This window comes from Chelonoidis abingdonii, chromosome 1 (genome assembly GCF_003597395.2).
Source record: "Chelonoidis abingdonii isolate Lonesome George chromosome 1, CheloAbing_2.0, whole genome shotgun sequence".
In the NCBI taxonomy this organism is placed as follows: Eukaryota; Metazoa; Chordata; order Testudines; family Testudinidae; genus Chelonoidis; species Chelonoidis abingdonii.
Genome location: NC_133769.1, coordinates 255,464,399 through 255,485,420, shown reverse-complemented (window position 1 = coordinate 255,485,420; position 21,022 = coordinate 255,464,399). Strand labels below are relative to the sequence as shown.

General features: G+C 40.0%; 1 protein-coding gene across 2 annotated transcripts in view; it reads right to left on the bottom strand.

Moving 5' to 3' along the window:
- Positions 1–21,022, bottom strand: part of NCK2 (NCK adaptor protein 2) — a 166,561-nt gene that overhangs the window by 28,740 nt on the left and 116,799 nt on the right. For both annotated transcript variants that reach the window (XM_075061294.1, XM_075061291.1), the window contains exon 4: positions 1,487–2,208. In XM_075061294.1, the coding sequence (XP_074917395.1) occupies positions 1,487–2,208 (722 nt within the window). The remainder of the gene's footprint in view (positions 1–1,486; positions 2,209–21,022) is intronic.

Here is a 21,022-nt window from a genome sequence, read left to right as displayed (position 1 = left end):
AGGTTCTCTTGTCTCGTCCATGAATGGTTTGTTCCAGTAACCCACTTATCGTCAGATTGTCCTGGTTCCTCAGCATCTGGCGCGGACCTTGTTAATCCAGCGACGTCCAAGCCGGCATGACTCTCCTAGTTCATGTCACTCTCATATTTGAGGCAGGCAGGTGAAGCATTAGGGGGTCTTTTGCGCAAGGACCCCTACTGGAAAGTTGGGTACCAACTGGGATTTGAACCCCGGTCTCTCGTATCAAAGGGCGGTCTCCCATATCAAAGGGCGGCGCTCTTAACCACTATGCTATCCAGTCCATATATATACACGTACACACACTCAGTATAAGTTTTAAACAAACTATTTACAAACAAACTGGTACACAGTGATGATGACTGTGAAGCTTGGTGGAGGTGGAGGAGTCAGAGGGTGGAACATTTCCCAGGGAATGCCTTACTGCTAAATGAACTAGCAGTTGACTAAGCCCTCAAGGGTTAACTCTCATAGCACTCTACAAGGCAGCAGGAAAGGAGGGCAGAGAGAGATACACAACCTGTGTGTGAGAGAAAAAATGCACATCTCCCCTTTAAGTAGCTGACCCCAGGCTTAAGTACACTGCCTTGTTAATGAAATCAACTTGCCGAGACCTGAGATCCGCAGCTACTGCCTAGAAGCTCCGTCCGTCGTGTGTCCCCCCTGCTCTATGGAAGATGGGGTAAGCGGGATGCAAGAGCGGGGGTGGGAGGGGGGAGACACCCTGACATTAGCTCCCCTCTTCCCCCCTCTCCCCATGCAGCACGCAGGAGTCTCTCGGAGCAGCTCCAAGGCAGAGAGTAGGAGCAGCACATGGCAGTGGGGGGAAGGGACAGCTGCTGCACAAGGAACTTAGGGGAGTGGGGAGCTGATAGGGGGAGCTGATAAGGGGGCTGCTGGTCCACCCTGGTTCCAAGCCCCCACTAGCTAACTGCAATGGGCTGCTCTTCCTGCAAGCAGTGGATAAAACAGGCAACGTTAGAAGGGAGCATTTCACAGCTTTAAACGAGCATGTTCCCTAACTGATCAGCAACTTAACATCGAAACAGCGTTAACCGGGAGAACTTTAAGTGAGGAGTTCCTGTACTAAGAGTAAGTGTGGTAAATTTGGGGAGCATATGCTGTATTTTTCATACCTAACAAGAGAATCCCTGCTTTAAGTTCAAAATGGAATTCAGTCTTTACTAGGGAATTATGACTTGTGATTCCACAATAGTACACAAACTAGTTTACAATTGTTGTGTTTCATTCCAAAGATGGTTGCACCTCAGTAGTGAATGAAGTGACCCCAGTGTACAGCAAAAATATCACTTTGTAAAATTTGTAAATTGCTTACTTCTTTTGGATAGACACTCACTGTACTAATGTAAGGTAATTATTCATTACCATCATTGCTACTTCACCATACACCAGTTTTTTTATTTATATAAAGCACATAATAAAAATTCAAGTGTCGAATGTCACTTACCGAAGATTCACTATCTCTAACAAGGAAGTCCCCTTCCACTCCCCTCTCATTTAGGGCACATTCTGCTTGATGCCGGGTAACATTCCCATAATACCACTCTCTTCCAGCAAACCGTCCTGTAGAAGATGGCCCTGTATAGCTTATTGGAGGTGGATGGGAAGTGTTAATGGCAGGACCATCACTTAAGATTACTACATAGTTTTTAGGAACAAGACCAATTTGCCCTCGGGAATTTTTACATTTCCACCATTCTGGGTCATTTTCTGGTTTTTCAATGACTTCCATTGTTTCCCCCTTTTCAAAATTGAGCTCTTCTTCTGTGACGGAGCTGAATGGATACAGTGTCTGAACAACGTGAAGTAGTTTTGAGCTCTGGCCATTACTCATGGATGCACCTTTCCTTAAACTTAGAAAACTTGGGGAATCTGCAGTTGCTTCCTCAACTTCCTCCACCACATAGTTCGAAGGGAACCAGCCAATCTGTCCATTGTAGCTACCTCTCCACCAGCCATCACTGCACTTTTCCATAACAATGACTCGGGATCCTTTAACAAGGGATAGTTCATCCTCCCTCTCTGCCACATAGGCAAATTTAACGTAGGCTGGGATGTTAAGGTCATAAATCCGATCTGCACTGCTACCGTTGGATGGATATTCTGCATCTGTACTAGGAGTAGGTGAGGCATCTCGTGCACTTGTCTTCCTTTTTGTTTTACCCAAACCTGTTAAATAAAAAGAGAAATTTCTAGTAGGCATTTAGAATATAAATAGAAAAAATAAAAAATTTAGTCTCTATAATGCATAACTATGAAATTAGCCAAGTGCTTTCCCCGTCATTAACAAAAATGTTAGATGTACAGCTCATAACTATAACATTGGAAATAGACTGTCGGAAAATATCAATGTCTTAATATTTTAAGAAACTGTTGTTTGTCTATTGATTCAGCTTCTAAATATAAGCTTTAATTTGTCTTTTAATGTGTCTCTCTACAAAGTCACTTAATGGTAAGTGAGAAACAGAGTGGTGAAAGACACATCATTTACATAAGCAATTAGTCCTCCAGGGATGTTATGTCTTCTAAAATCCAATCAGTCAATCATATCTTTTAATTATAACTACACCTCTACCTTGATATAACGCAACCCAATATAACACGAATTCGGATATAACGTGGTAAAGCTGTGCTCCGAGGGTGCAGGGCTGTGCACTCTGGTGGATCAAAGCAAGTTCGATATAATGCGGTTTCACCTATAACACGGTTAGATTTTTTGGCTCCCGAGGACAGCATTATATTGAGGTAGAGGTGTACAAGCACTTAAACTGGTCTGGAAAAAAGTAAAAATAAAAAAAACAAGTTAGCACAGTGAAAAGGGTCCTCTGAACAAACTACATTCTGCCCTATTTCATTCTTCAGTCTCCAACAAACTTCAGCTGAAACTATCTAACTGACAAGTTTCCTGTTGAATTGAGCACCTAGAATATGCCAGATATGAGGCTATATAGGTGGAGTAACTACAAGTAACCTTCAGGTTCTATAATTTTCAAGAAATCTACATTTTGAATTACCTTCAATGATATTAGGAAATGGAAAATATATTAAAAAAGGAATGAAGTTGTGTGTGTATGTTTAACTGGAGATTTTTGGCATTCGTGTGGCTTCTCAGAATGTCAATCAGAAAATTCCACAGTTCTGCAGACATTATCATTTTCAAACACCTATACCAAACACTGCCTAAGTATATATAAACAGACTGGTACAGAAGAGTAGTAGCTTGCTCTTCTGAATTGCAAATGATTTAATTAAATTCTGATGTTATTTGTTAAGATGGAACCCCAATACAGCACAAGCCAGCCAGCATTCAGAAATCAAACACAATGGACAGAAAACAAAGGTGATGCAAAATCTAACAATTTTGTACTTTCCTCTATGCTCCAGGATCCTATAATGAGCATTATTCAACTAGCAGGGAGCAATGTATCTAAGATGACAAGAACAAACTATGAAACACGCAATTAAAATCAGAAGTGTTGCAGTATTTAAAAAAAGAAATTGTCTCATCAGATGTAGCCATATATGTAATTTAACGGTGATTACAATACCAATTTTGCTTGACATCATTGCTTAATTGCAAATAGAGCAATTCAGCAAAAGTCTTTGTCTAGTGCAAATGAACCCACCTGGTATATTCTTACAGGTTATTCTTTTGAGCAACATACATAAACGTCTGCTAGACTGTAAGTATATTTAGGTAGCCTCAAAAAGAGAAAGAAATTAAGCTGATCTAACTACGATCAAGAACTATAACTTTTGACTGAAGAAAGTTCCAAGGATTTCAAAAGGCTTCTCTGACCTGTTCCAAGTGGTTACCCATTCCCTGATAGAGCCTGCTCATCCAGCTTTCCCATCCTGCTAATCCTTCTGTAACCATATCACTTCAGCTGGAAATGAGTGGCTGTGTTCCTTGGCAAGATGACAGTAGAGAGACTAGTTTATTGCCTTGTGGGATACAACAGGATAACAGCACTTCTACTCTTTAAGTAAACTCGAGTAGGAAGTTGGCTAAGGTCCAATCTCTGATGAAAAATTCCAATCTCAGCTATTTAGCAATGACTGTCAACCAAAAGAATACAAGAACTAAGTGGAAGTTAATTAGGGAGGTTATGTGCAAACAAAACATTTGTTACTATGTAGAAAAGATGGACAAAAATACAAGTCTGAAGTTAATGACCTCATTACTTCTTCATGCACAAATGTAATGACTGAGATGTGATTTAACCCCACGCCCCACCCCAAAAACAATCCATACTAGTAGTTGAGATTTCAAAATATTTCTCTATTAGTTCCAGGAAACCTCAATTTCTGGTACTAATGTATAGGAAAACTTATCTAAAATTTTCCTTTCTTGAATAATAAGGTCCACAGATCCAGAAAAGTGGGAATTCTGCTCTATGCACAGCCTTGGAGACAGACCAAATCTGTCAATAAGAGGGATTGTGGCTCAACCGCTAGTTGGGACACTTTCATAAGCCTAGGACAAACTAAGCACTCTAAGGAAAATTAAGCACTTAGACTAAACAGAACAGTCCTTCTGTACAGCAAAGAACTCAGTGAATAGCAAACTGAGCACCAATTAAAAATTCAATATCTTTTTCCAATTAACAACCCAGTCAAAGATAGGTTTGTGAACCCTCATTACTCTAAGAAAGGAAATTTTCAGGTACGACACGGATAAATTTTCCTATTTATATTCGTAATGAGATCCATAGATTCATGACATTGAGATTTTTACAGCAGTATAAACTCATCGGGGAACTATACACAGATGTGTGTAGAGATGCAAATGAGGATAACTCTTTCTAACAGTCACTGGGATGGCTACAGGGAGAAGCACCAGTCTATTGATGGCAGCACTGGATGATGAGAACGTCCAACTTATAGAATTCTGAAGGTCATATGAACAGATAACCAGATGGGTGTTTACAGATTTATTCTATAAGGCACATGATTTTTTCCCCATGAAGCTTCCACAGCTTTGAGGGAGTGAGCAACAGAATAAAGTAAGATCCCAGAAAAGAAATTCTCATGCACATCAGCAGGATGTAGAAGAGATGTGATTTCTTGTAAGAGCAACACAAGACAATGCAATTGGATAAAATTAAATTCTCTGTCTTGTTTACTGCACAGAGGATGCTAGACAAAGCAGTAACTTGACCTATGAAAGTCAGAACTCACAGGCCTAACCCAAATCCAATTTGAAGAAATTTAAGAATCTGTGGTACCATGAAGATGATTTTTGGGGGGAGGAGAGAAAGATATACCAGAATTACCAGTGCTGCTTCTGATCCTCATCTGCAGCATTCTGCTGAGAAGAGAATAAGAAAGAGGCGGCATAGAAGAGTCCCCTTTGGCTATCTTTGCAACAAAGCATCTGTTGCCCTGGCTCTGTGATCTCAACTGGTAAGAGAAAAAACACTGAAACTTCATGATTCAGGTGGAAGGCGAACAGACCTGTTGCTGAGATACTAAATTTCTTTATCAGGAGATGTACACCTCTAGGAGTGTAGTTCCCATTCTGGATGATCTGACTTTGGTGTGTTGAGCTAGGCAGCCGTAATATTCAATTTTGCTTTGGCTGGGAAGGGAGTAAAGTGACTGGACATTTTCCTTTTCCCAAGTCATCAGGAGGTGAGCTTCTCTTTGAAGGACTGTAGACTTTGTTTTCTTTGTCTGTTGACATATGACACGGCTGAGGTATTAACTCAAGTGCTGATCATGACAGACCAGTCCAGATAAGCCTTGAGACCATATTGGATTGTCCTGAGCTCTCGCCAGTTTATGCTGTGCTTACTCTCATTTGAACCTGATTCCTTGAACGGTCCTTGACCCCCTGTGAATGACCCAAGAATCCTCCCAGCGTGGGTTGATGGGTGGATAAGGAATAGTTTAGGGAGGGATAAGACAAAGCTCTGTGGTGGCCTCATGTGAGCACTGTCCCATTAAGAATATCTACATGGGAGATCAATGATCCCAGAAGAGACTGAAGCATATGAATGGATACTCCTCTTGACAGGTTGACTGTTTAGATAAGATTTCTCCGCTTCTGCTTTTTCTGTAACAAATTTGTAGAAAACAGTAACCATTCCCACTCACAGACTGGGAGTAAGAGAAGACTGTTAACTGAGACTTTCACAAAATTGTGGCTTTGGAGCATCCTGTTTTGGTAATATAGTCTATGACTGATTCTGGATGAGGCTTGGATAAGGTCACTCAGGAAGAGGTAGATAGAGATCACTTCCTTTCTGATGTGATATTAACAGTACCAGCACTTTTGTAAACACAGCAGTGCTGCTGCTAAATCAAAGAGCAAGGGCCCATACTGGTAATGTTGTGCTTCAAGGGCAAAGTTTAAGAAGCATCTGTGAGATTGCTAAATTGAGATATGTATACTGCCATTGTTCCCATGTATAGATGTCATACAGTCCCCTTGGTCAATGACAGATGGTATGGATTTTAAGGTCTCCATACTGAATTTTGATTTTTTTTAAATGATTTGTTGAGACACTTGATGTTGAGAAGTGCTCTTTAACCTTCTAACTTTTTTTTAAACTAAGAATAATATGGAATAGGGCCTTTTCTCCTCTGAAGAGCAGGGACAGGTTCAATCGCCCCCATTCACAGGAAATCTAGGATAGCTGTCTGAACACCCTGACTCCTTCTCAGGCAAAAGCTCTTAGGCTGTCAGATTTATTTAATAGGCTGAGAGAGACTATACCTGCTATACTGTCCACCCATATTAGCATTGCTTCTGAAAGCACGCAGGAGCACTTAGGGTGTCATATGACAATTCTCTTTGGTTTTATTTACTTATCCTTGTTGCCCTGCTGTCGGAAGGAGAGGGCTGAGATTATGCATGCCTGGACTTAGCTGCCTGTAAAGGACCTATATAGTAAGGAGGTCACTCTTTCAGATAATTTTCTTTCCCCTACTTAGAAATGATGAGCCCTTGACCACAGGGGGGAATGGCACACTTATCTTTGGTAATGACACCAGGATAAATTTTGACTGTGAACACCAAGAAACCTTCTAGCCTTGTAAAATGGAGGTCGGGGACATGTTGGTAGAAGAAAGTAATGGTGAGCCAAAGGCCCCTCACTGTCTGCTGCTTCTTCCCCATCTACACTGTTGTCCCTATTATCACTCCATAGCCATGTACTGGAGACAGAGGTGGAGGTGATAGTGAAGACTGGCAACCTGCAATAGAAGCTGAGAGCAATAACCAGGACACTAGGGCCTGGTGACCCACAGCAATGACTGGGAATGAAAGTCCAATAGTTAAGACACGGCAACCTGCAAGACAACAGCCCCATTGTTGTCCCAGTCTTTAACCATGGCAGGACATCCTCATCCCACTATTACATGCTCATCCAGGGTATATGAGGAGGGATATCTAGCTAAAGTTTATCTAAGGTATCTATAGATCTCAGAACTGTAGTTCACAATACTCAGTACACTTTTCCTGAAAGTCTTTTCTCTGTGCATGTATGTGGTAGGGAGGGGTGTATTTATTTTATTATGTGAGTCTTCAGCTCTGAGTTGGAGCGTTGGGCTTCCTCTCCTAGCAGGGAGATTTTCCCATGTGGGGGTTGTGTGTATGTGTGCTTAGAGGAAACAGCACTTCTGTGGCCTGGTCTTTTCTGCATTGATTTGCCATGCTGCACTCTGAGGCCTGATCTATACTGCAGCAGGATGGGGGAGAGGCTCCACAGTGAGCAGACGCAGCTGTGAGCGTGGGTCCAGAGGCTGGGTGGGAAGATTCCCTGGATCTCTGATACTTTGCTTCAACCTACACTCCCCCGTGCTGATGGAAAAGAGGGAGCTGCTGCTTGCTGGTCCTGGACCAGGAGCTGCTGCTGTTGTCTGTGCCAGACCTAGTGCATTTTGCTCCTGATGTGTTGCCACTGCTTCCAGGGAAGGAGACTGCTGGAAATCCTGCCTGTCTGAGCACTTGAGAAAGGCCTGGATCTTTACAGAAAAGGCACAGATAGCCATGCAGGCATTTAATCAGCAGAGGAAATGGAGGAGACACAACATCTGGTTTCCCACTCACCATTCTCTGCCATGCTGCCCTCTGAGTGGGTGGGGGCATGGAGAATCCCAGCCATTGAGAAGAAAGGAAATAATCTTTGCCTATAAAGGCAGATTCTGACAGCCTGAAGATTTAAAGCCTTCCCCCCCCCCCTCGCCTTACTTTTCCTTCTTCTTTAAATTTGCTCTGCAGCAGGAGGAGCTGGTCTGTCTGCCTGCAACTGGAGAGGCAGACGGAATCTGGCAGCTTCTCTGAGATGGAGCCATACTTCCCCTGCTTCTGAATGAGAGGTTTGGTCTGCATCCAAAGGCTGCACAGAGCAAGCAGAGTGCCCAATGTCATGGGCCTGTGGACCTCATTGTGAATAAGGGCATGTCTACACTACAAAATTAAATTGACCTAAGTTATGTTGACATACAGCCACTGCAGTAATTGAATCAGTTTTACACGTCCACTCTAAGCTCCTTTTGTTGGTGATGCGCATCCTCAACAGGAATGCTTACACCGATTTAACTGCCAGTGTGGGGCACTGTGGAATGGTTTCTAGAAGGCAGCAACAGTCACTGTAAGGAAAGCAGTGTCTACACTGACTCTGCGTCAACCTAAGTACGTAAACTTAAGTGCTACGCCTCTCGCAGAGGTGGAGTTATTAAGTCAGTGTAGTAGGTGAGTTACTTTGGTGGGAGCTAATTTTAGTGTAGATGTTTACAGAGTTAGGCCCATGTAAGCTGACTTATATTGACCTAACTCCGTAGAGTAGACTAGGCCTAAGAATTCACTAATGCCACACTGCTGTAGTGGAATCAACACAAAAAGACAATATGGAGATGTAGACCACTGGAAGGTCAACTACAATTAACCCTTCAGAGTTAAAAGTATGAATTTTATATACAATTCATAAATAGGAGAAGTAACATGGTTTCTTAGACTCTCTACACTATGGTAACTAGGGTGATCAGATAGCAAGTGTGAAAAATCGGGATAGAGGGTGGGGGTAATAGGTGCCTATATAAGAAAAAGCCCCAAATATTGGGACTGTCTCTATAAAATCAGGACATCTGGTCACCTTAATAACAGAATATGAAAAGCAAACATATCCTCTTTAAGCACTAAACTGCAAGAGCTGATTAAATATCAAAAGTTCACAGAAGTTCATGGCTGTAACGACACCTAGAAGAAAGTGATCAGGCATGGATAAAATAATTCATGAAACAAAAAGATCTAGCAGCTAGAGAGCCAGAAGACAATTGTTTCAAAACTAGAGTGAAGAGCTAATTAGAAGGGGTGGAGCTGAACTGAGAGAACAGTTCTGTAAACAGAAATGTGGATAGGTATATCTGTTCTAACAATGTGCATTAAGAAGAAGCTTGGATTCTGAAGTGTAAAAAAACCCCAACTATCACTTTAAAGTCTTATTAGATATTTTAAAAGATGATGTGAAAGCTTTTTTGCTTGGAAAACAAATTCAGGCTGAAAATCTCACAAGCTATTTTTTCTGCACAAGATTTCCAGAACTTTCTGGTTAGGCTGGGCTAGAAATACAACAAAAAAAACACCTCTTGCATTGTATTTCAGCACTTTTTTTTCCTGGCTCATGCCACAAACCACAGCAAGGTAGAAAAACTAAAAGAAAACAACAAACAAGAGAAGTCTTTCAAAGCTCAAAGAAAGACTGTTTTACTTTCTGTTTGAACTTATGCACCTATTGATAATCAGGATCTGTGAACAAGACGGTCAGTCACTGATTGGTACTTAGATACAGTACCAGAGTAGAGAAGTTAGATATCACTGCAAGGCAATTTTTTTTTTTTTTTTTTAAACTTGGACGTTACCAGTAGAAGAACTGAACTAACTGTTACGTCACCTACTGGCAGCAAGCAGAGTGGGAGGGATTAATAACATCTCTAACTTTCATTTGTTTATTATGTGCAACTCTATTGGACAAATGATTCTGTAACTGAAAAAGAGAATTTAGCAGAATGGCCATAATAACGTAAAAGCAAAGTTAAGACAGTACCAGAATTTATGCATACCTGTGATAATGAAGATGTAATCATAGCTCCCTAAAAAAAATGTACGTAAACTCTGTATCGCCAAAACATTAATAGATGCATTTGTATGAAAAAAGGAACTTTGTTTTGGAGATCCCCATTACTTTTGTTTCTTACACCTCACTTGAAGTCATAATCATTGTAACAACAATTAGTTGCTGCTAAGGCAAATATAAAAATCACAAAGGATTAGATTTCAAGTGAAGAAAAAGCAGTGGAAGCAGATGAATTCCAAAGTAGCAAAGATCCTGTTTTACGTAAATATGTCTAATAATGAAACTTGTATACAGATCGTTTAATTTGAGAGGCACCATTCAACTAGTTAATTTTCCTCCCTTTAAATTTTCCTCTTAAAGGGTTGGCAGCTCTAGTTTACAGGGACAGATAGGGTTGAGACAAAACATAGGTGGCTGGCACCATTTGAGGAGGAGCTTCAACAGAAAAGCCAGGAGCAGATTCTTGTCTGCTCCAAGACCCTCACAGCACCAAACCAGGCTCTGGAGTTTCTCAGAACCATGGCTCCCACAGTACTGAGATACCCTCTTGCACCTGAGGGGACAGCTACTCCAAAGAAAACTTCAACAGAATTGAGAGCATCAAGCCCACAAAGGAATAATCAGTGTCTGGCACTGACAATACTGCTGAATTCTCAGAGCCCCTTTATTAATGCTCTTAATGGGAATCTGTTGAATCCAGGGAAAGGGCAGATCAATCCTACAATCCAATGGGCACTTCAGAACAGAGGAGAAAACCAAATGGCCTGGATGCAAGGAGGCCCTTTCTTTGTCAAAAATGGTATGTTCTGACAAGGCAAACCATAACAAGCCCCAGCAAGTGATTTTTTCCTTGTTACTTCTTTAGACCCTCTGGAAGTCAGACCAGAATTTTCCAAAGCTCAAAGGGGTCTGGATCTTGGAGTCTGCAGTATCTTATGAAGTGATCTTTACAGACCACCTTCTTTTGAGATGGACCCCTAGTCTGCCTGCAGAGACTCAGCAGGCTTTGGCACCAAGGTGGGTTTCATAGCCACACCACTTTGTGCTCAGAAACCCTTTTTTAACAAAGGCCTCTAAGGCTGCACTCTTAATGGACCCCAAAGGAGAAGACTTTGGACTCCTGTTTGGTGGCCTTTTGTCTCTTTCAAAAAAGGACTTGGAGAACATGACCATCTGAAGCAGGCTTTCTGACATGGCAAGATATGCATATTTTAAACCTTTGGTTTTTTGTTGTATCTGCCTTAATGGTTAGATTGATAAAGTTGTTCAGTTTATACAAAAAAAACTTGAAGGTACTACTAAATGAACCTTCAAGAACTATATAGAAATTAGAATTAACAGCTTTCCTCACTACTGCACAACACAACACAAGGGAAACGGAGATACCTGCCAGACAGAGAGGAGCTGGGGGACCATTAGGATGGGCTATTTCAGGGGTCGGCAACCTTTCAGAAGTGATGTGCCAAGTCTTCGTTTATTCACTCTAATTTAAGGTTTTGCGTGCCAGTAATACATTTTAACGTTTTTAGAAGGTTTCTTTCTATAATCTATAACTAAACTATTGTTGTATGGAAAGCAAATAAGGTTTTGAAAATGTTTAAGAAGCTTCATTTAAAATTAAATTAAAATGCAGAGCCCCCAGACCGGTGGCCAGAACCTGGGCATTGTGAATGCCACTGAAAATCAGCTCGTGTGCCGCCTTTGGCACATGTGCCATAGGTTGCCTGCCCCTGGGCTATTTATATGCTTGAGTTCAGAGTGGGGGTAGCATGTCCTTGATCCCAAGGAGATAGAGCTTTATGAACATCACATTCATCAAATGTAACTTCAAAAGAGATTCTATGATTAGGCCTGCAGTATCTGCAGTTGGCCTCTGTGGAGGTAATATCAGGAAGGAGAACCTGTGATTTTCATCACATATCTGGCAATTCTGTTCTAGCAGCAGACAAACACATCCTTTTCTTTAGATTTATGTTCCATTTTCTAATTATAGTTTATACAATGTAATATTTTTGCTAGACAAAAGCACATTTACAAAGCAAGTCTATATTTACTAAGTCTTCTCATACTCCTGAATATTTGTGTTCTTGGTTGTTACTGATGATGAGTTATCACATTTTTGCACTTTGACTATTTCTACTCATTCAGATAAACAGAAGAGCAGAAACACTAAAGTGACTACGCAATGTATCTCCCTTCTCCTAATCAATACCCCAAATTTGTTTAACGTATAATCTTATTTTCTATTTCAAGTTGAGCTACTTAACATGCATCATTGAAACCAGAGATTGAAGAGACCTTTAGTCATCTTGTCTAAAACCTGAAAACCACAAAATTACTTCCTAAATTATATTCACGAATACTCTGAGAAGTTTAATTTCAAACATTAAAGCTTCTTTTTCCTCCAAAAGCATCTCCATTTTCTGTTTACTGTTGAAAAAACTATGCTTCCCACACCACTCATGCTCCCCACACATCCGAAGCTATCATTAAATACTGAATCCTCTTTTTACTCAAGACACTGAAAATACAATAAACCTTCTTTCCTGTCCCAATGGCTAAGTGATTTGTCTATGCTCTGGTCAACTCCTAAGTAGTTCAAACTATTTTCTTCAGTGTGAATTACCTGGCATTTGTGAATTTCATCTGCATTTTACAGTCCATTCATCTCACTCTGCTAGATCCCTCTGGAGTCCCTCAGTTTTCTCAGGCCATGACTAATTAAATATTTTTGTGTCTTCTGTAATATTTTAAATAAACCATTACTTTTGTCCAAACATACTAACTTTCACCATACAGAACTCACAATTCTACATCGACACATCAAAAGAAAAAAACTGAATAATGTATAGCTACAGCAAGAAACTTCATTGTTCACTTGCCACCTAAACTCATAGACTGCAATATGCCCGTGCAAAATACGACACGTTTAACACGTGTGGAAATCACGTACAAATAGGATGGGTGAATGATTCAGTTTCTATAGTTCATTTGTGTATCAAATCAATTCCTGAAAAAAGAATAAACCTAAACCAGGACCTCTGGGCTGGTGGGAAGGCTGTGGGAGAAACGTTTGGTATCTGCAGAAAACAAAAATATAGAAGGGTGGGGTAAAGGAGAGGGGAAAAACATAGCTTAGACGATATCCTGAAATGCTAGCCAAAATACTTCCAAAATGTTAATTTCAAAACAGACACTGAACTTGCTTAAAAATGTATCCATTTAAAAATCACAGTTAAGTCTGAACATTTAAAAAAAAACGATTACTGTTACAAGTACTAGAGAGATTAGATATAAAACTTTTTTTTTTTTTTTGCATTTGACAGCAATTAATTTCTCTAGTTGTCTGTGTGGCTCTTTCAAAAACAGCAGGAGATAACAATTTCAATAGTAAACTTTTAAAATAGGAATTCAGGAGTAGCTCTATTACCTGAAGCTACTTTTAACTCTTTGTTTAAGAATTACTAGATTTCAGTTTTGTGGTGTCCCTTTCTTTCCCATATTCTATAAAGTCAGTTTATCTAAAAGTAATACAATGTGTGTAATGCTTATCTGCAAATTTGATAGCAAAAGCTGTTGAGCAAATGCAACCCGTTTTTCCCCCCTAAGACAAGTTTTTGACAATACTTTGCTATGATTTATGTTTCTTATACGTGAATAAGTTCATCTTTCATAGTAGTACAGAGCTAGTTATTCAATTAATAACAGCATTACAGTTTTATCCATTTTCTTGTGAAGATATTGTACTGTCAAGTATATGATCTTGTACAGTTGTAAACCAACTAAAATTAACCTATGTCTGATAAAGATAATCAAATAGACACCCATGGCTAAAACAAACATCAAACCAGCGATAGGCAACCTATGGCACGCATGCTGAAGGTGGCACGCAAGCTGATTTTCAGTGGCACTCACATTGCCTGGGTCCTGGCCACCGGTCAGGGGAGGGGGGCTCTGCATTTTAATTTAATTTTAAATGAAGCTTCTTAAACATTTTTAAAACCTTATTTACTTTACATACAACAATAGTTTAGTTATAGATTATAGAAAGAGACCTTCTAAAAACGTTAAAATGTTTTACTGGCACACAAAACCTTAAATTAGAGTGAATAAATGAAGACTCGGCACATCACTTCTGAAAGATTGCCAACCCTTGCATCAAACAGTAACTACTACTTTGTTTTACATCTGTTCTCTATATTTACATATACTAAAAGCTTTTTCTTACTTCAGAAAATGGACTGCTCTGCATTACTCAGCCTATCCAGGAATTCATATTGTCTGGACTTCTGAATCAGAATACAACTTTCTTTTCACAGTCATAAGTAGAGCTGCACAGAGAACGGCAATTCCACTTTACAGAGTCTTTTGAGATTTAGAAATTTGGTTTGTTCTGATTTGGAAAGAAAATTAAAAAATTCTATTTTTTCTGAAAAGGAGAATTACTGTTCTCTTACTGTCTTTCCTGGGAGCCAAGGACCTTGGGAGCCCAGATTGCCAAAGAGCTGGAAGCCCAAGCTCTCTGGAAAGTCACCAAGCAGGCTGCCAAGGAGCCAGGTAGGCAAACTAGCAGGAAACCAGGCAGGTTTCACTAGGAAATTTGTCTGGCAGGCAGGTTTCCATCAGAAACCTATCTGGTTTCTGGCAAATTTAGCTGAAATCAACATGGTTATGCAGGACAATTAGATTTTGATGATCAACAAATTCAGACAAAACACATTTCAATTGAAATTTTTCTAGTCTAGTCAAAAGGATTCAATATGAGGGCCTGCATAATTGTATCTCGAGTAGTTAAAATTATTTCTTAATTTGGACCCTGCAAGAAGGCCTCCAGAGAAGAGGTTTAACTTTACCTGATATTGAATAATAGCTGATCTAGACAGATATACAACGATTTCTGAAACGAAAAATGGCCTTACTGAAGGCCCTGAGTAAAACCACAGTCTTCCTACTGTTTAGGCCTGAGATATGACTTCTCACTATGGCCCTGATGTGGGGTAATAAACTACTTAACAAATATAAGAGATTGGCAGGAGATTAACATAGCCATTAGGCAGCACTTAGATGTTTTAAATTTAAATGCAGTATTTCTTGTAGCTTCTAATAGGGAAGGAGTCAAGAGAAATGAATAGTAGATGAACATCCTAAAGTCAAATAACTCAATTTCTAGTCAGAAACCAACATTCTCCTTTAAATGAAACAAATATTTTAGCTATTTGGAATATTTTTCATTCACCACCCCTCCCTCATCCCCCTTTGGTGCCCTTCTCTTAGGGACCTTATATACTAAGGTGTCACAGGACCGTCTGTCGCTTTTTACAGATCCAGACTAACATGGCTACCCCTCTGACACTTCTTTTAGGGAAACTCATCTCAATCACACTTTCTGCTTAAAAACTGCTTCAACTGTCAATCACAAGTGGATGTCTACAAGTTTTTGCTGGTTATAGTTTGGAGATCACATTTTCACAGAAAAAAATGGTTGACATTAATAAAAGCAATTAGAATTGATCAGGAAGTGAACAAGTGTGAAGGATAGCAGTTATTACACTCATAGAACCCTTTCACATAGGGGGGAGAAGGAGAGAGAGAGAGAAAGAGAGTGGAACATATTTTAGCATATTCTCAGGCTGGGAAAAACCCAACAGTTTCTTAATGAGTTTTCAAGGGCTAAATGTCTACATACTGTGTTCAATATTTTGACAGTTTATTCTCTCACACTCCCAAAAATAGCATTCTGTTTGAAGTATGCTGCGGTAAATTCCAGAAATTGCCAACTCTGTTTATGATATAGAAATGGAGGCTTACAGTCCTAATAAAGATAATTGTGTATATTCTTCAGGAAGCTCACTATGTCAGGTACAGACATGCCATATCAATCAGAAAGCTAGAAGACCTTGTTGAAACTTCAATGTGAAATTATTCAGACATTTCTACAATCAGACTGGTTTAAGTCATGTCACAATCCTACTAAAATATGGCAAGGAATATTGTTTAAAAAATTCCTATTGATCAAACACCACTATAACTAAGTTCTCTAGATGAATTCCACTCAAAGAACTTAATAAAAATACTGTGCGAAAGCTTGTAACAAACTATGTTGTGCATCCAGATATTATAGTGAAAGATGGCATTTAAATACTTGCAGTCAGTACAAAATAATAATAAACATTCCATTACATTCCACTAAAGATGTTTTAATGCAACATCACCAATAAAGGCATAATTTAAATGAAAGCAATGTGGGTTAGGGAATGTACCTTCTTTTGTAATTTATACAATGTCTAGCATGCTGTGGGCATGACAGAAACAGCCAACCAATAAAAATACATGTAGTATCAATGCTTTCAATTTTAAGATTATAAATTAAATGCATATAAAATTAATTTGGGGATAAGATGTTAACTGTTTGAAAGATACAATCAAAATAAAGTATTCTCCAAAATAACAAAAGAGTACCTCATGACTTTTTCCATTCACCCACTATACTCAGGAATTAAACACAGATACCCCTTTCTCCAGATCATTTATGAATAAATTGAATAGGACTGGTACTAGGACTGACCCTTGGGGAACACCACTAGTTACCCCTCTCCATTCTGAGAATTTACCATTAATTTCTATCCTTTGTTCCCTGTCTTTTAACCAGTTCTCAAACCAGTTCTCAATCCATGAAAGGACCTTCCTTTTTATCCCATGACAGCTTAATTTACGTAACAGCCTTTGGTGAGGGACCTTGTCAAAGGCTTCTGGAAATCTATGTCCACTGGATCCCCCTTGTCCACATGTTTGTTAACCCCTTCAAAGAACTCTAATAGATTAATAAGACACGATTTCCCTTTACAGAAAGCATGTTGACTATTGATCAACAATTTATGTTTTTCTATGTATCTGACAATTTTATTCTTAACTATTGTTTCGACTAATTTGCCTGGTACTGACGTTAGACTTACTGGTCTGTAATTGCCGAGATCACCTCTCGAGCCTTTTTAAATATTGGCATTACATTAGCTAACTTCCAGTCATTGGGTACCGAAGCCAATTTAAAGGACAGGTTACAAACCTTAGTTAACAGTTCTGCAACTTCACATTTGAGTTCTTTCAGAACTCTTGGGTGAATGCCATCTGGTCCCGGTGACTTGTTAATGTTGAGTTTATCAATTAATTCCAAAACCTCCTCTAGTGACACTTCAGTCTGTGACAGTTCCTCAGATTTGTCACTTACAAAAGCCAACTCAGGTTTGGGAATCTCCCTAACATCCTCAGCCATGAAGACTGAAGTAAAGAATCCATTTAGTTTCAGCGCAAGGACTTCATCGTCTTTAAGCACTCCTTTTGTATCTCGATCATCAAGGGGCTTCCTGCTTCTGATGTACTTAAACATTCTGTTACTACCTTTGGAGATTTTGGCTAGCCTTTCTTCAAACTCCTCTTTGGCTTTTCTTATTATACTCTTGCACTTAATTTGGCAGTGTTTATGCTCCTTTCTATTTGCCTCACTAGGATTTGACTTCCACTTTTTAGAGGAAGTCTTTTTATCTCTCATTGCTTCTTTTACATGGTTGTTAAGCCACGGTGGCTCTTTTTTAGTTCTTTTACTGTGTTTCTTAATTTGGAGTATACACTGAAGTTGGGCCTCTATTATGATGTCTTTAAAAAGCACCCATGCAGCTTGCAGGGATTTCACTTTAGACTAATTAAAGATCTACAAGTCTGAGTCTAGCCAACTAATTAGATAATACATGAATTATACAATTACTCAATTCAGTATCAATATTTGTACTTGAAAGACAAGGTCCATAAACGTTGACTAAAAAAGAGGATTTTCTTAGGACCAAAACGTACATTTAAAAAACAGACAAGACAAGACAGCTGTTCTGTCAAGAGACCAGGTGTGAATCAAGTCTTCAGATATAAAAGACCTCATGCCATACAGTCTGTATCACAACCTGGAGTCATGAGGACTGAAAACTGTGATTTAAAACCCTAGCAATTTCACAGGAAGAGATGTCAGACACCCTAGAGCAGCGGTGGGCAACCTGCGACCCATCAGGGTAATCCGCTGGCACCAGACAGTTCGTTTACATTTGCAAGCTGCCTGCAGCTCCCATTGGCCAGAAACAGTGAACCGCAGCCACTGGGAGTTTCGGGCAGCCGTGTAAATGTAAACAAACTGTCTGGCAGACTGCCAGCGGATTATCCTGATGGGCCGCAAGCAGCCCATGGCCGCAGGTTGCCCACCACTGCCTAGAGCCACAAAGCTTTACTACAACTATTAATCCTCACTACTTTAAAACTGTACATTTTGGAACCACAGCATGCTAACAAAAAAAATCCAGACTATTTAGTTTAGTTACATGGCACTCATCACTATACCATCTGAGCACCACATACATTAATTATTCTCAAAGTCCCCAGGAAGTAGCGAAAATATAAGAAAATTTATCTTGATTTACCAAAAATTTCCTCTTTGAGTTACAAGGTCCATAGATCTGTTAACCAAGACTCAGGCTATACACCACTACATGGGCAGAACCAGACATGTCAGTCACTGACAGGGAAGGACATAACCAGCCACACTCAAGAATCCATCAATTAAAGTAGCTTCCACAGCAAAGAAAATTTCTCCTGGTGATGATGATCCTTATAAATAGTTATAAACTTAATTATTTTCTCTGGTAAGAACAATGAATGAATTTTAAGTGTAAATATATCTCACCAACATATGATATACTCCAGTTAGGAAGGCTCAGATCTGTAGACCCCGTAACTCAGAGAATGGAAATTTTCCATTAGGCAATATAAATTTTCTTATTCCCTTTCATTTACAAAGTCCACAGATCCAGCAACTATTGGGATTTTCATAGCAACATTCTTTGAGTCAAATCAAAGTATCTATGGTCCTAAACTACTGCTCTGCTTCTTGAAAGCTACAGCATAGCCTTCCTACCTACAGAGGCCCATAATGTCTGAATATCCAGCTTATAATATTTTAGGAAGGCATGAATGGACAAAGTGGCTACCCTTCAGATCTCCTCATATGAAACATAAGTCCTCTTGGACAAGGAGACTGGTGCTGCTCTGAGCGAGTAAGCTTCATGTTTGTTGTTGGAGAGACTCCTTAACTGGTAGGCCTCATGTAGATGCATCATCTGTCATCTGGAAACAGTAGATTTAGATACTTTCTCTCTCTCAGATGCCAGATGGAAGAGAATGGCTAGAGTACTGGATTTAGGGTTAGCTAGGGATGTACATAGATCTTGAATGCTCCATATATATCCAAAGTATGCCAGAGTTTCTCTGTTAAACGAGATACGTTTAGGTAAAAGGGAAACACAATCACTTGGATTCTGTGACGACATGGGAATATTTTTATGAGGACTCTATGTCTCAGTTTCCCCTATGTGCTTCATTGTTACCTAGTGAGTGGAAGGGGACTGTTTGCTTTCAAGTCATGTGAAGAGACACAGGTGTGGGTATCGCTGAGGAGTCTACACATTTGTCTCCATATTAATGGAGCACCTGAGAAAACGATGGTGAACCCATTTGCCAGGATGTTGGCACCTAACAACCAACAACCCAGAGGGCCTTCCCTAACTGTTCTTAGGGAAGCTGAACAACAATCCCCCAGCTCGAAATCAAAGGCCTGGAGAGGTATGAGATGAGGGTTAAGATCTGGCTGCTGAAAGGAGCCAGGGCTCTTACCTTGATTCTGACAAAGGAGGTCAGATGGATAGACACTTTGGCTGGGCTCTCAGCTAACCAGAATGGACTATACTTTATCCTTCATTTCTCTATTCTATCCTAAAGACTTCATATACTGTGTTCCAGTTAACGAATAAACACTACTGTTCTGACAATGCTGTGTGAGGGTTGCTGCAAATGCTTGGTGAGGTGCATTAATCCCTGAAGAGCGTACAAGTCTCTATCAGAAGTCTGTCTCAGTTGGACTCGCAAAACAGAGCTCATGGTGTGAAGCAGGACTGTGGAAGGCCCAGAGATCTGGCATACTGAAGGGGTTCCTCATAGAGACTGTTACAGAGCTGTGGGTGTAGCACCAATTCTGTCAATCTGTGACAGGCTCTCTCTGTGAAACACTGGGTTAATTTTTGGTGTGAAGGCTGGGTCTGTTCAAAGAACCACTTTATCACTGTGCAGTAATGTTCTTCAGTAGAAAAGGCACCAAACTCTGATACTATCTGGGAGGAACAGATGGTGACCAGACAGGCCAAATTAATAACAATGAAATGAATAGTTACCTTCTTGAGGGGCTCACAGGAATGTGACACGTCAGGGCATAAAAGAACCAAGTTAAGGTCTCATGGAAAAGCTCAATGAATCTTAGAAGGATGATTTAATGATGCAGTTCTGAGGAAGTGCTTTATATCTGCACAAACAGAAATCCTTTTCTTGCATACAGAGGTAACAATGCTAGAGAATGCAGACACTTGACATTTTAAGGTTGAAATTGTGATGTTCTTGTTCAAAAATCCTGGAAGAACTCCAAGATCTACAATATAGAAGACACAGAAAGAGATCACATTTCCTGCACCACTGCTTGAAATTTCAGCCAAGTTCTAAAACAAGAGAAATTAGTGGAAGCCTTCCTAAATGCACATAAGTGGAGATGATGCCTTCAGAATAGTGGTGTTCTTCATGTGAGACCACCTAAAAACTAGCCAATTAGCATGACCTGGTCTTCCTTATAAGTTTCCTCTAGAGGCAGATCTAGAATCTAAACCAGTGGTAGGCAATCTGCTGTCTGTCAGGATAATCCGCTGGCAGGTTGCCAGTTTGTTTACATTTGCCCAGCCACCTGCAGTTCCTAGTAGCTGCGGTTTACCATTCCTGGCCAATGGGAGCTGCAGGAAGTGGAGCAGGCTGCAGGGATGTGCTGGGCG